The sequence below is a fragment of the Schistocerca gregaria genome, chromosome 2, assembly GCF_023897955.1.
Source record: "Schistocerca gregaria isolate iqSchGreg1 chromosome 2, iqSchGreg1.2, whole genome shotgun sequence".
In the NCBI taxonomy this organism is placed as follows: domain Eukaryota; kingdom Metazoa; phylum Arthropoda; class Insecta; order Orthoptera; family Acrididae; genus Schistocerca; species Schistocerca gregaria.
Genome location: NC_064921.1, coordinates 182,234,095 through 182,248,947, shown reverse-complemented (window position 1 = coordinate 182,248,947; position 14,853 = coordinate 182,234,095). Strand labels below are relative to the sequence as shown.

At 43.3% G+C, this 14,853-nt stretch overlaps 1 protein-coding gene across 2 annotated transcripts in view; it reads right to left on the bottom strand.

The window, feature by feature from the left end:
- LOC126335618 (dehydrogenase/reductase SDR family member 11-like) overlaps positions 1-5,352 on the bottom strand; it is a 61,720-nt gene extending 56,368 nt beyond the window's left edge. Inside the window, exon 1 of one of the 2 annotated variants that reach the window (XM_049999072.1) lies at positions 4,940-5,352. In XM_049999072.1, coding sequence (XP_049855029.1) covers positions 4,940-5,218 — 279 coding nt within the window. In that variant the 5' untranslated portion in view covers positions 5,219-5,352. The remainder of the gene's footprint in view (positions 1-4,939) is intronic. The other variant, XM_049999071.1, reaches the window with a different exon arrangement.
- Positions 5,353-14,853: the final 9,501 nt, after the last annotated feature.

Here is a 14,853-nt window from a genome sequence, read left to right as displayed (position 1 = left end):
GACAGTTCTATAGGATTCATGGTGTAATCTCTCTCCAGCATTACTTCAGACATTAGTCGAACCCGCGTACGTCGTGTTGCGGCACTTCTACGTTCACGCGGCGGGGCACTACATGATATTATGAACGTATATCAGTTTCTTTGGCTCTTCAGTGCGTATATATATATATATATATATATATGCCGCAGTCAGGTTATTTATTGTGCTGATTTGACATCATTTAAAGCTGCAAGGAAATTTAATTTTAGGGTTAGTTTGATGAGACAAATGTACCATGTTACCATTTTCTACTTAAAAAAAATCATCAGTGAAATTGCTTGTTGAGATCCTCATCGTAGCCTTCAAGTTGATGTCTGTCAAAGAGCATCTAGGGACCAACGTTTACTAGTGTTCTTCAAGACAGCGAAACTTTGCTCACATACATTTATAGACCCAATTAAAGAGAATATCTTAGCAGTAAATTTCTTCACACATTAGTATCTACACTGCGCCGCGCATGCGCATTGATGTGGCCAAAGCCCTGGAAATCCTGTGTCGCGTCCAGGAAAGAAGTCTCGGTTCAAGGCTGACTTTTATGACTGTCTTGGTGGGACACACAAAAACTCGTAGCCGGCCGCATGTGGTACGGGTGTCACTATTTCCCTACTCTCCTGCAGAACATACACAATACTGTACAAAAAATGGTTCAAATGGTTCTGAGCGCTATGGGACTCAACATCTGAGGTCATCAGTCCCCTATAACTTAGAAATACTGAAACCTAACTAACCTAAGGACATCACACACATCCATGCCCGAGGCAGGATTCGAACCTGCGACCGTAGCGGTCGCGCGGTTCCAGACTGTAGCGCCTAGAACCGCACTGCCACTCCGTCCGGCCACAATACTGTATTCATGTTTATGTTGCTCTACGAAGGAGCAATAAGGATTAGATGGCTGTTTATTAGTGTGATGGTTCATTTTCTCAGTTTTTTTAAAAGTGTTTTTCGTATTAACTACGACGTTCCGACGTTCATTGGCTATGTTGTGAGACTCCAAACAATGCCATGTGAATGGCATCGTCGGTGAAGCAATACAATCGAAGCCTCATTCGCAAGAACGAAGGGAAGCATTATCAACTAACCACATGATCGACAACTACAGTTGAGTCCTACAAATAAAAACGTCGAAGAGACCAATTTACGCAACGCGTAGCGTCACACGTCAAAGTTCACTAGGCAGTAAACGTGTCACCTTAAAATTCTAACGAAGGCCTCGGGGGGGAACGCTACAGATCAGTCTGTCAGCGCTACCCGCCGAGTAAGTGGATTAGGAACCGAAAAGACCCAACGAGGTTTAATAACGAAATTCTGAAAATGCTGAGGAAGCAGAGATTTCTGTGCTAGGTTCTAAAACGGAAGCACAACAGTCGTCAGGCAAAAATTAGTAGAAATTCGCCAGTGTACAAAAAGACACGAGAAGCGTAGAACTTCGACCGCCATTCTTAAGATGAGGACGAGATATGAAGAAGATTCGGGTCGCACGTATAATCAGTAATTGAGTCGATGTCTTCGATCCAGACACTCATCGCCGAACGTTGTAGCCGCGCGATCTTAGGCGTCTTGTCACGGTTCGCGTGGCTTCCCCGTCGGAGGTTCGAGTCCTCCCTCGGGCATGGTGTGAATGTTGTCCTTAGCGTGAATTACTTTAAGTTCGATTACGTAATGTGTGAGCTTCGGACCGATGATCTAAGCAGTTGGGTCCCATAAGACCTTATCACAGATTTCCAACCACTCATCAGGCAGTTTGATGTAGCAACAAAAGACAGTATTACGAGCAGTAGTTTCAAATTTCGCGTTTAAGAAATTATCCATGAACTAAGATGGTACAGATATCGTCGTTTGACAGTCGCACAGACTTATGGAAGACGTAGTAATAGGTATATCTGTAATGAGAAGGAACTGAAAAAGTTGGAAACAAATAAGTCGTCATGACCGGATTAAATTCCTATTCGATTTTACAGGAAGCTCTCTTTGGCACTGGCTCCTTAATTAACCTGCATAATCTATCGCCCACAGTGAAGTCCCAAGTGACTTGAGAAAAATGGCAGGGGATTCCTGGGTATATGAAGGGTAAAAGAACGGATTCGCAGCATTACGCCTCAGTAATATTAACATTGGTTCACTGCAGAAATGTTGAACATATTCTGAGTTCTAAGTAAAAAACTTCCTTTGGACAAAAGCTGCTGTCCGCAAATCAGTGCAGATTTAAAAACCATCGCTCGTGCGAAGATCAACTTGTTCTTTTCTCACACGATATCCTGCGAACCATGGATGAAACCCCACAAGCAGGGTCTCTTTTCCTAGATTTCCAGTGTGGACTCCACACTGTGTACTAATGTAGACTTAATGACGGTCCGATAATGCCGAATAGGTTCTCAGATACGTATGTGGCTATAACACATTTTAAGTAATAGAGCCCAGTAAGTTTTCCCGGACGAGTGATAGGAGCAATCTCATTCTCTTGATATGACTAAATCATGTGACGGATAGGCGACTATTCGCTGACGACAGTTTAGTGTACGGGAAAGTGTTCTCGTTGAGTGTGTTTCAGGAATGAGGATGAACTGGAGATAATTTCAATCTTGTGTGATGAATGAGAGCTTGCTCTAAATTTATAGAAATGTCGGTTAATGCCGGTGAGTAGAAAAAATAATCCCGTGATGTTCGAATAGAGTTTTAGTGCTGTGTTACTTGACACAGTCATTTCGATTAAATATTTTCGTGTAAATGAAATGAAATGAGTATGTAATGTCGACAATAGGGAAGGTGATTGGCCGACATCAATTTATTTGGACAATTCTAATGAAAATGTAGCTCATCTACGGAGACCACGTATAGAATACTGGTGCTGCCCATTTTTGAGTGCTGCTCCAGCAAGTCGGATCAAAGGGAGAAAAGAAAGCAATTGAGAGACATGCTGCCCAGTTTCTAACTATAGATTCGAACAACAGGCAAGTGAAGCAGAGATAATTCTTCAATGTCAATGGGAATACCTGGCGGGAACACGTTGTTCCTTTCGTTCAAGACAGCTGAGAACGATTCCATTACTGCGAACCTAGGGGCCACTAAGATAAGGTAAGAGGTATTACGGCTCATTTGGAGGTGTATAGCCGATCGTTCTTGACTCGTTCCATCTGCGAGTGGAATATGAAAGGAGACGATTGGTGATAGTGTAAGATGCCATCTGCAGTGCACCGTATGGTGACGTGAGGAATATGTGTCCAGTTATAGAACTTCACATTAGAAAAGAGCTTTGGTCCGAGGCGGATTGGCGATTTCGCAAACTCAGAACCCAGCTACCTCATACCAATCAAAACTAAACCTCGAGCTACACTACAGTCAGTAATACAGCCTGTTCACACATCCTAATGTTTCTTCTCGAATACTATGGCAGTGCTTCAAAGAGTAGCTGTGTAAGCCACATGCAACATTAAGGAATCTGCTCGTTTCTTTGCTTGTCGACGTGAGATCGCGTGTTTTGAATCTCTGCGCGTATGTGCATAAGTTCAGACAATACTTTTTCTAGTGTTTAGTCTTACAGCTGGACTCAGTTGTTGGCAGCAAGAAGTGTTAAAATATTTTGGAAGAAAAAACGACATTTCATTTGCAGAGATTTTGATGAACACTTCTTTACCCAATGCCGCCCATACATATGCGCCACACGAATTGTAATAGCAATTTGTTTTGTGTTGGCAGAAGAGCCAACACCGAGTTACTAGTAGAGGCCGAAATGCACGCGTTTTAGCTCACGCAGGCTGGCATGGAGAGGAAAGGATTATACTGACATGAGGTCTGGAACATGACAAGGAATGAGAATTCAGAAAGCGGAAATAATTAGTTTGATACTTAACTTTAATCCATTAATGATGAACGTCACTCTTGACGGTACATGATTCACAATATTATCTGTTCAGAATACGTTCTTGAAGTAAGTATAGTAACCGAATATGGCGCCTTGCTAGGTCGTACCAAATGACGTAGCGAAAGGCTATGCTTAACTGTCATCTCTGCAAATGAGAGCGTATGTAGATAGCGAACCATCGCTAGCAAAGTCGGCTGTATAATTGTGGCGAGTGCTAGGGAGTGTCTCTAGGCTAGACCTGCCGTGTGGCGGCGCTCGGTCTGCGATCACTGATAGTGGCGACACGCCGGTCGGACGTATACTAACGGTTCAAAAAATGTTCAACTGTGTGTGAAATATGGGACTTAACTGCTAAAGTCATCAGTCCCTAAGCTTACACACTACTTAACCTAAATTATCCGAAGGACAAACGAATACACCCATGCCCGAGGGAGGACTCGAACCTCTGCTGAGACCAGACACACACAGTCCATCACTGCAGCGGCTTAAGCCAGCCGGTGTGGCCGAGCGGTTCTAGGCGCTTCAGTCTGGAACCGCGCGACTGCTACGATAGCAGGTTCGAATCCTGCCTCGGGCATGGATGTGTGTGATGTCCTTAGGTTAGTTAGGTTTAAGTAGTTCTAAGTTCTAGGGGACATTACCTCAGAAGTTAAGCCCCATACTGTTCAGAGCCATTTTTTGCAGCGCCTAAGACGGTTCGGCTAATCCCGAGCGACTAATAGCAATTTACTAAATTCACAGGTAGATCTAAAAGTAACTGCACAGGTCATAATTTAAAGCTTCTCTGTTTTCTGGTTTAGCATTAGAATATGGCCTTTGAAGGCCGAAACCGGTTATCATTGTATCATAAAAACTGATTGATTCAAAAATGAAAGAATAATAGCTTACTCTTAATATAGTATATACATTTCTCTATGGCACTGAAAACCGTGTTACTTCTGTTACAGTCAGATAAACAACACTACAAACAGAAGCAACGCCACAGTCATTGTGACTGTGTCCCAGACGATGTGCCGAGGCTGCTGGTTAATTAATTACCTTGACCATGTCGACCCTCCTGGCAAGGCCGACGACCTTGAGCCCGCGCCTCAGCAGCGCCTGTGTGATGGCGGCTCCGATCCCGGAGCTGGCCCCCGTCACCAGGGCGACGCGACCTGCGTACCGCTCCATCCCGACAGCAAGTGGCGCGGCGCAGCCACTGACGCGACGGATGTTTGCCTGCAGAGGGCAGGCTGACCGCCTAGGGCCGCCTGGGCAGCTCGTTATCACCCAGCCGCAGCCCACACTCCTCTCTGTCGGCGCATAAATCGGACCCATTATCCGATGGGCGTCTTCAGTGAAACGCTGCGTAGAGACACATTAGTGTTCTGTAGGTATCATCTTTGACGAGGAGCTACTAGAACCTGGACCAAGTAGAGGAGAAGTTTTTGCTTTATTCATAAGGACCTTACACTTGACTGCAACTGTATGTAAATAAATAAATACGTGTCATCATTTATTACAAAGAATTTGAGAAGCTTTTTGTACTAACTACTGTAGTAAAGCCACATAACGTTGACGGAGTAAACTCCATCCGAAGTCAAGGTGAAACGTCCCATTGGAAAAATTATAAATGACTATGCTTAAACTGACACACAATATTTTTAGCGTAATGCAATCTGACTTTCAATAATCCCTACAAAAGAATGGCTCTCACTAACAATAACCTATACACTTCATGAATCACTTACCTCACAAAAATCTTCATTACTCGAACTACTGCAATACAGCGAGCGCCACTACTGCCAGCTAAATAAAAGAGTCTAACTACTGAAGGCAGTAACTACTCATAGGCATAGTCAGCAAATGAAAGATTTTGATAGAGAACAAACAATGTATTTACCTGAATAGTGTTCAAGAGTCGTAATATATATCATTTCATGACATCCAGTCTTACAAATTTACTGTCTCTGATGGACACACGTCCAGATCATCCGCTCTAAAAACTCCGCCATCTCTCTCCCCACATCTACCACTGCTGGCGGCTTACCTCCAACTGCGAAACGCTACGTGCCGTTAACAGCCAACTTTCCAACACTACAACAGCAAACAACAATGAAAACCAGCCACAAACTGCACAGAGCACAGTCAGTGATTTTCGTACAGAGCGCTAAGTGGCGTAGCCAACACAGAAACCTGAACAGCCTACTTACAAAGACATCGCTGTACTCAGGACGTTCAAGAAGTAACGCGACACATTTTTTCCCACGTTCAGTATTGATTGAAGAAATGAGAAATTTATTACTACTTGGAATATTCCCGCTTCAGCTCATAAAGTTTCATGAAGTTCCGATATGTGGCTGCGTTAAACTTATCCTTCAAACGTCAGCTGCAACGGAAGTGTCTTCAAAGCAGAGAGTAGGCACTGAGTTTCCTTTGGCGGAAAACCAGAGCATCGCAGATATTCATAGACGCTTGCAGAATATCTACGGAGACCTGGCAGTGAAAAAATGGACTGTGAGTTGTTGGGCGAGGCGTGTGTCATCGTCACAACAAGAAGGAGGATACCGTCCTGATCCCCGGCGTGCCGATCGCCCGCACTCGGAAACTGAAGGAACGACTTTAGCGTGTTCCTCACCAAAGAAATGGAAACTAAATTCTCGTTCTCCAGGAGAAAGCAAGGCCTTACACAAGTCTGCACACCCAAGAGAAACTCACGAAACTTCATGGGGCTGCTCTTCCTCCTCTATACTACAGTTCCAGTTCGGATCTCGCACTCGCTGTACGTGGATGATGGGGGAGGCGGGGGTGGGGGAGTGAGGAGGAAGATTACTGATGCAGAAAGATATTGGCTCCGACGTCGACCAGTATGCGGTACGATGTCAGCGTATAGGCTCTTTCAGTAACCCGCCGTAAGGCCCTAGCATTTTACGGAGATTATGATAAAAAAATAGAGTTTGGTAGCCAAAAGAGAGGGGAATGTTATGATGTACTGGAATCCTGCATAAATACAACCTGCTTTCCGAAAAAAATATGTTGCATTTACATATTGGACACTCTCGTATTATGGTTTCATTTGAAACAGGTTCAAAAAAAATGGTTCAAATGGCTCTGAGCACTATGGGGATTAACATCTGAGATCATCAGTCACCTAGAACTTAGAACTACGTAAACCTAACTAACCTAAGGACATCACACACTTCCATGCCCCAGGCAGGGTTCGAACCTGCGCCCGTAACAGTCGCGCGGTTCCGGACTGATGCGCCTAGAACCGCTCGGCCACCACGGGCGGCCATGAAACAGGTTTAGGCATTGGTCCACACTACCAAGTACCAAATGTATAAACATGAAACAAATTAAACTGCAGTCCCTTTATATACAGGATACCCCAGGAGGAATGGTCACTTTTCATGGATACGGCAGCAACTATCATTTGAGTCCAAAAAATTCACATGGACGTAAGCGCTATTCCGAGATAAAAAAATTCATGTAAAGTGTTATTCAGCTTCTGTATTATTCAATGCATTGTCGGGTCTACACACATATACAACAGTTAGTAAACATTACAACACGAGTTTTACTGACTATCAATTGAAAAATACGTATTTTTAATAGATTCACATTAAGGCGTTGTGTAGTTGACAGTAAATTTTTTTATATCCCACCGTCAGCTACATTGCATATGAGCACTCTCTGGACGACATGTTGTGATGGTTGTCCGTGTCCTCTGCACGTTCCCTGATAAGAACAACAGCGTCCATGGTGCGACCAAGCACTTCATCTCACGTATTCACTTTTCGTTTGTGCACCTCATCTAACCTCATAAACAAAGGTAATGCCCAATATCCATGAATCTTAACAATTCCTCGCGGGACACTACAAGCAGATGCTTTAAAAATTAATTTCTGTGTAGTCTTCTTCTTCTTCATCATCATCTTCTTCTTCTTTCTTGTCGTTTCCGTTTTTGCATACGTAGGCATTATAATGTAGGTTTAGGCAACGTTGTTTTCTGTTCGTAATTTCTGTCTCGTACTTGTGCGAGTTGTTTTAAATAATAAATACTATAATACCTATGCTGCGAACATCGTGTCAGGGAGCTATTTTCAAACGTTTTTCTGGGCTTAAATGCATACTTTATTTTCCGTCGTAGCTATAATTTTCTCTTTGTTTCTACATTTGTGACAGCAAAGAAGAGAAGCCCATGACATGAGAAGACTGCTTTCGTAATGCATTCATATCGTCTTTGATCGTATTGGCGACGATCGCTGATGAAGTTAGAACAGCGAAAACAATACTTGTTATCTTACCGGTACTCGTTCTTACGTTTTATATTTTCAACTTTCAAATGACGTGCACACCGTTTTTAATGTTCACATTTGCAAGAAACTTACCAACGTGTCTTTTGCTGCTGCGTATGGGCCTCCGCAGCAGGCGCCTGGTTCATGCAGCCATGCTGAGTGCTGTTCATCGAGGACGGGGGCTGGAATTTGCACGACGGCGAAACCGCAACTCCGGCCGGGGTGTCAAAGCGGTTCTAGGCGCTACGGTCGCTACGGTCGCAGGTTGGAATCCTGCCTCGGGCATGGATTTGTGTGATGTCCTTAGATTAGTTAGGTTTAAGTAGTTCTAGTTCTAGGGTACTGATGACCTCAGTAGTGCCGGCCGCGGTGGTCTCGCGGTTCTAGGCGCTCAGTCCGGAACCGCGCGACTGCTACGGTCGAAGGTTAGAATCCTGCCTCGGGCCTCGATGTGTGTGATGTCCTTAGGTTAGTTAGGATTAAATTAGTTCTAAGTTCTACTTGACTGATGACCACAGATGTTAAGTCCCATAGTGCTCAGAGTCATTTGAACCATTTGAAACCTCAACTGAGCGTCCACTCAGTGCCGGCAGGTAGCCTTTTCAGATGAATCACGTTTTGTGCTTCATCGTACAGATGGTCGTTGGTAGAGTCGAAAGTGTTGAGCTTGGAGGAGCCAGCATTAGGGTCTGGGAATATTTTTGTGACATTCCCTGGGTGACACTAGTTTCTAATGCATAATGGACCAACATAGGTACGCATCTACCCTTGGGGCTAAGCCCACTTCTGTTTGCAGTTTCCTTTTTCATCGGAGCGATTGCGTCTACAGGGGGAAAACGGAATGTGCCGCACAGTTCGCAGTGTACGCGTAAGGTTCGAAGAGCACCAGGATGAGTTTACCGTACTCCAACCCCCCCTCCCCCTACTCACTAAACTCACCGTATTTAAACCCAATCACAGTCCGTGGGACCATCTCGAACGGACTGTTCACGCATTGGATTCTTAATCGAGGAACATAGCGCAGCTAGCCGCAGCACCGCAGTCAGCGTGATTCCACAACCTTGTCAGTACCTTGCAGAGCTTCATTGACTCTCCGCATGTATGTCCCCGCTACAAAAAGTGGATGTTCAGACTTTTGGCAGGTGGCGACGTAAATGGGAGTGGATCGCCTATAGTCACGAATATAAAAAAAAAAACACTTCGTCTTCAGGCCACGACTGGCCTACCGGGACCATCGGACCGCCGTGTCATCCTCAGTGGAGGATGTGGGTAGGAAGGGCGTGGGTCAGCACATCGCTCTCCCGGTCGTTATGATTGTATTCTTGACCGAAGCCGCTACTATTCGGTCGAGTAGCTCCTCAATTGGCATCACGAGGCTGAGTGCAAACCGAAAAATGGCAACAGCGCATGGCGACCACGCCCAACAGCGCTTAACTTCGGTGATCTCACGGGAACCGGTGAATCCACTGCGGCAAGGCCGTTGCCCGTAGTCACGAATATAAAGTCTATGAAAACTGTGGAATTGAGGGTTACGTTTTAGCATAAAATAATAAATTGAAAGAACATTTGCAATAAGTACGAGGTCTATCCACAAAGTACATTACGTTTTGGAATTAAAAATAAATAAAGTATTGTAAAATATTTTCATTATATACTGATGAAAACCACACTAAATACTACTTTTCTACATAGTTGCCATTTAAATTAAGGCACGTATCGTAGCGATGGACGAGCTTGGAAATTCCTTCGTCGTAAAATTCGGCTGCCTGCGCCTTCAACCACGTGGTTACCTCTTGTTGATGCTGTGCGTCGTCATCAAAACGCTGCATAGCCAACCACGTCTTCACTGCTGGAAATAAGTGGAAGTCGCTCGGTGCCAGGTCGGGACTGTACGACGGATGAGGAAGCAACTCCCACTTAAAAGATTCGAGAACTTCAAGAGTGGCATTTCCCGTGTGGGTCCGGGCGTTGTCGTGAATCGGCAAGATTTTTGAGCGCAACTTTCCCCTGCGCTTGTTTTGTATTGCTCTTCTGAGATTGTGCAGAGGTTGGCAATACCTTTGAGAGTTTATTGTAGTGCCTCTTTCCAGGAAATCCACAAAAATCACACCTTTTCTGTCCCAAAAGAAGAGGTAACCACGTGGTTGAAGGCGCAGCGGCCGAATTTTACGACGAAGGAATTTCCAAGCTCATCCATCGCTACGATAAGTACCTTAATTTAAATGGCAACTATGTAGAAAAGTTGTATTCAAGTGTGGCTTTCATCTGTATATAATAAAAAAAATTCCAATACTTTATTAATTTTTAATTCCAAAACGTAATGTACTTTGTGGATAGCCCTCGTATAAACATAAATTGTGGTGAAAGATAACTTATACAATAACTAGCTTACAGATTGTATAGTTCAAAGAAATTAGAACTTAAAGGAGTGAGAAGTACAAAAATTTTTCTTCATACAACATTTGCGCCTTTTTTTACCGAGTGAGGTGGCGCAGAGGTTAGCACACTGGACTAATACTCGGGAGGACGCCGGCGGTTCAAACCCATATCCGGCCATCCAGATTTAGGTTCCAGTGATTTCCCTAAATCCCACCAGGCTAATGTCGGCATGGTTCCTTTGAAAGTTTAACAGAATTCGGGCATGTGATCCGTCTCTAATAACCTTGATGTCGACAGGATGTGAAGCACAACCTTCCTTCTGGTTTCCTTTTTTATATTGAAACACTCCAGTAAAAATGCAGAATTTTATCTTTAACTGTAATTTTAGTTGGCCTTAACTGCAAGCCTTTCAGTCTTATCTCAATGCGGAAGGGATATAAGAGCGAGTGCTTGTTGTTGTGCAGGAAACACTTCGGAAAATGAATGCTTGTGCATAAATTCAGATTCCAGCCACGGCTGCAGGTTGCGCCGTTCTGTTTGATCACTAAGGTCACCTCTGCAACGTCCACAGTACGCTACACAAGTGTCAGTCATGGTCAGCGCAGTGTTCTGTGTAGTTGGGAGGGCATTACGTCGGAGTGAAATATATTCCGCGGCATTTACTCAAGGTAGTGTACCTAGTGTATGCCAACTGCATTTGTTTTACTTATATTCGTCGTCTAGTCGTTGGAGATTCGTAGCAGTTACTTGTACCGATTAATCCCTCAACACTATATACATTTGGTCCAGATAACTTTCAAGATATTCTGTATTAATTAACTCTTCGATATGTATTTCAAAGAAATCGATTTGCGTTATAGTATGCAAGCTGAAATCCTTGCGCACAACAGGTGTGTTTGCTCGAGAGGTTTTAACACTGCAGGTCCTATACAAAGTGGATCGAAGAAACAAACCCATCTAATACCATTAACAAGAATATTCTTTTAGTAATTCATATGAATTTCACGTGTTATAACTTCAGTGTAATCGGTTGCTGGGCTGTCCATAGACTCTAGAGAAAATGTCAGAATCTGTATAGATCACAACTGCTTTTGTGAACTCTCAGGTTATTTCATATCCTTAGAATATTTTTAAACAAGTTTGATCCAAACAAGGGGAGCGTTTGCATCTAATATTTTCCACTAAGTCGTTTAAAGATTATGTAGCAAATTTCTTCACTTCACAAGCAGCATAACATGGCACATAATTTTTCAGGACACGTACCTATTATTTTTCGAAGATAAGACTTATTTCGTTGTGGTATGCTTCAGTTGAAGTATGATTCATGCGTCTCTTTCTGTAGATGTGTTTGCCTAAAACGATTCAGCACTTTCATTAACATAGTTATTAATAAAATAGTTCCCAACACAGTTCTATACATTTTTAGTCACAACACTCCGGTATACGTTATTGCATATCAGTCGTTATGCTACATAACGTCTTAACACCGACACACATAATGTGTGTATTCAAGTGAAGGTATAGTGATGAACTATCTTGAATAAAACATTCATGAGATTTCCTTGTTAAAAAAAATAATATCAATTTGTATTTGAATAATAGTCGGTGGGAACGGACACTATTCACATTGTAGTAAACTGTATCTCAATGCTAACATCACTTAGCATGTATTGTAGTGTACGTGGGTCCTAGCTTGCTTATCACCTGAGTAAACATGTAAGATGTCAGGTAAATCCAACACCTTCCATGAAAACCCTGACATAATAAGCAAATCTACTAGTATGTCACATAGCTCCGAATAAATCGTGACATTAAATTAACCAAAGTAATACGAGTAACGAGTGAGCAAATGGAATACTACAGACTAACACAAGAATGCCTAAATGCATGTCGTACCTTCCCACCATGAGGCACACGCAGTTCCGAGGGGAGAAACGAGGACAGAAGCCGAGAGCAGAACCGTTTTAAGCTAGAAGGCCCTACGATAAGGGACGGACACCCACGTCTCCAGCTAACCACTAGGGCTCACCACCCGTACGTTTTAGCGTGAGGCTTTTTCGCGTCCCTGTTACGTCAAGGACCACCCCCAGCCCATGTTAAAAGCCTAAAAGCTAGAGCCCTCCAGAAAAACAGTATAGATCTTACGATGACACAAAAAGGGCCACTACCACCCGCACGTTTTGGCGTGAGACTTTTTCGCGTCTCAGGTACGTCAAGGACCACCCCCAGCCCATGTTCAAAGCTAGATCCCTCCAGAAAAGCAGTATAGATCTTACGATATCACAAAAAGGGCCACTGCCACCCGCAAGTTTTAGCGTGAGACTTTTTCGCGTGTCTATTACATTAGGACAATACTCCAGCCCATGTTAAAAGAGAGAGCCCTCCAGAAGAACAGTATAGATCTCACGATAACGCTAAAAGGACCACACCAGCTCCAGGTTTTAGCGTGAGACTTTTTAGCGTCTCTGTTACGTTGCAAACTTTAAAAAACATTGCCCCACCACGAAAAGTATGACGTTTTTCATTGGATAGACAGAATTTTTGTAGGTGGAGCTTAAGATTAACATTGAGACCCTGATAGGTCAGATGAAAACATAGCCAGATAGTTTTTTTCAACTAACTTCGGTAAATTGTAGTAAGGAGAAGTTAGAAAAGAGTTAGTTCCGAGACGGCGAGCTGGATGGCTGGTGCGCCGGCCGCTGTAGCCCTGACGCTGACTAAACACCGACAAGGTAATGAACGCACGCGATGCAGCATTTTTGAGCGCATAAGGCTTCACTCAGAACTGCAGAAGACTCATCTGTTACACCCCCTTTTTGCCTAATACTAGCGAAGATCGTTAATTAAAACTCATGGTGTTGACATTTGCCACTTGAAGTAAAGATCTGAAATGCGATGATTTTTCTGATTTATAGTTATTGAGAAGCCACATCAACCACTGTAATTTACGACAAGTTACATAAGTAATTAAAGATAATTGAGGGTCACTGTAGACCATTTTGATAGTTTTCTCTTTTGTGAAACTTAAATTAAACCCAGATTATAGATGTGATATGGCATAGGTCATCCTTCGATCTATTGTAGAACTTGGAAACCCATTCAGGGAATATTCGTTCACATTTTTGTTGAACGCAGTTGGTTTTTACGATCCTGTATTAAAACATTTCCTTTTATCAATAGTGCAATTTATAATTGATGTTTTGTGAGTAGAATAAAATTTCCAATGGTAAACTTAACTGCTTTTTCGACGTTATTTTACCAGCTAACTAAAAATAGGAAAGCCTTGAACCCTTTCCACTATATTTAGTTGGTATTAAGATTCTTTTACAGGGAGTGCAGTGGAGCTGACGCTGAGATCATTAAGTATTTGGTTATATCATCGCTAGTCTCACTGAACTCTTCTGAATTCTACATGTCATGTGTGGTCTGGCGTTTCCTTACCAGCAACAGGTCCCAGGTTCAAACTAGTTAATTCCATAGAAAACACGCTCAGAGCGTCGTTGCGCGAAAGTGGTAGGGAGACACGATATAGAACAATCAGACACCACCATGAATGTTTACAAACATCAGCTCAATTCGAAAGTTTGCAAATTGTTGGTTCTTCTGTGACCGCTGTAGCCGAAACCTTTGAGGATTCAAGCGGTACAGTAACGTCATCTGTTAGTGACAACGCGGAGGAAATTGTATTTTGAATTATCATTACGGGCAGTCACTGAAGAATATTCTGAGGAACAAATAACAGGTCGAAAACTACAAACTGACTGCAAGACTCATTGTTGTACTCTCAAACATGTGTCAGAATGTAAACAACGTGAAGGGAGCTCCGTAATCAGGGTATTGGAGGGCGAGTTAGAATTCCAGAACCAGTGACGCCAATGACCGTAACAGCAATAATACTTAGGCTACGAAGCAATCGAGGACAGTAATTTGGTCAGATGAGGATTGTTTCATATTAGTTCTAAATTTTGGCCAGGTTTACGTCCCAAGGGCGATTGGTTTTATTAGCACGAACATGAACTGCTTCATCTCCACTTGGCACCGCAGACACCACATCCCAATATTGTTGAGCCTTTTCCGTGTAATTTTGGAGAAAATGTTGTATGATCACTATTCACTTCGATCGTTGTTACCTGAACTTGCCACTACCTTAAGGAGTCCGCATCTCGTGGGCGTGCGGTAGCGTTCTCGCTTCCCACACCCGGGATCCCGGGTTCGATTTCCGGCGGGGTCAGGGATTTTCTCTGCCTCGTGATGGCTGGGTGTTGTGTGATGTACTTAGGTGAGTTAGCTTTAAGT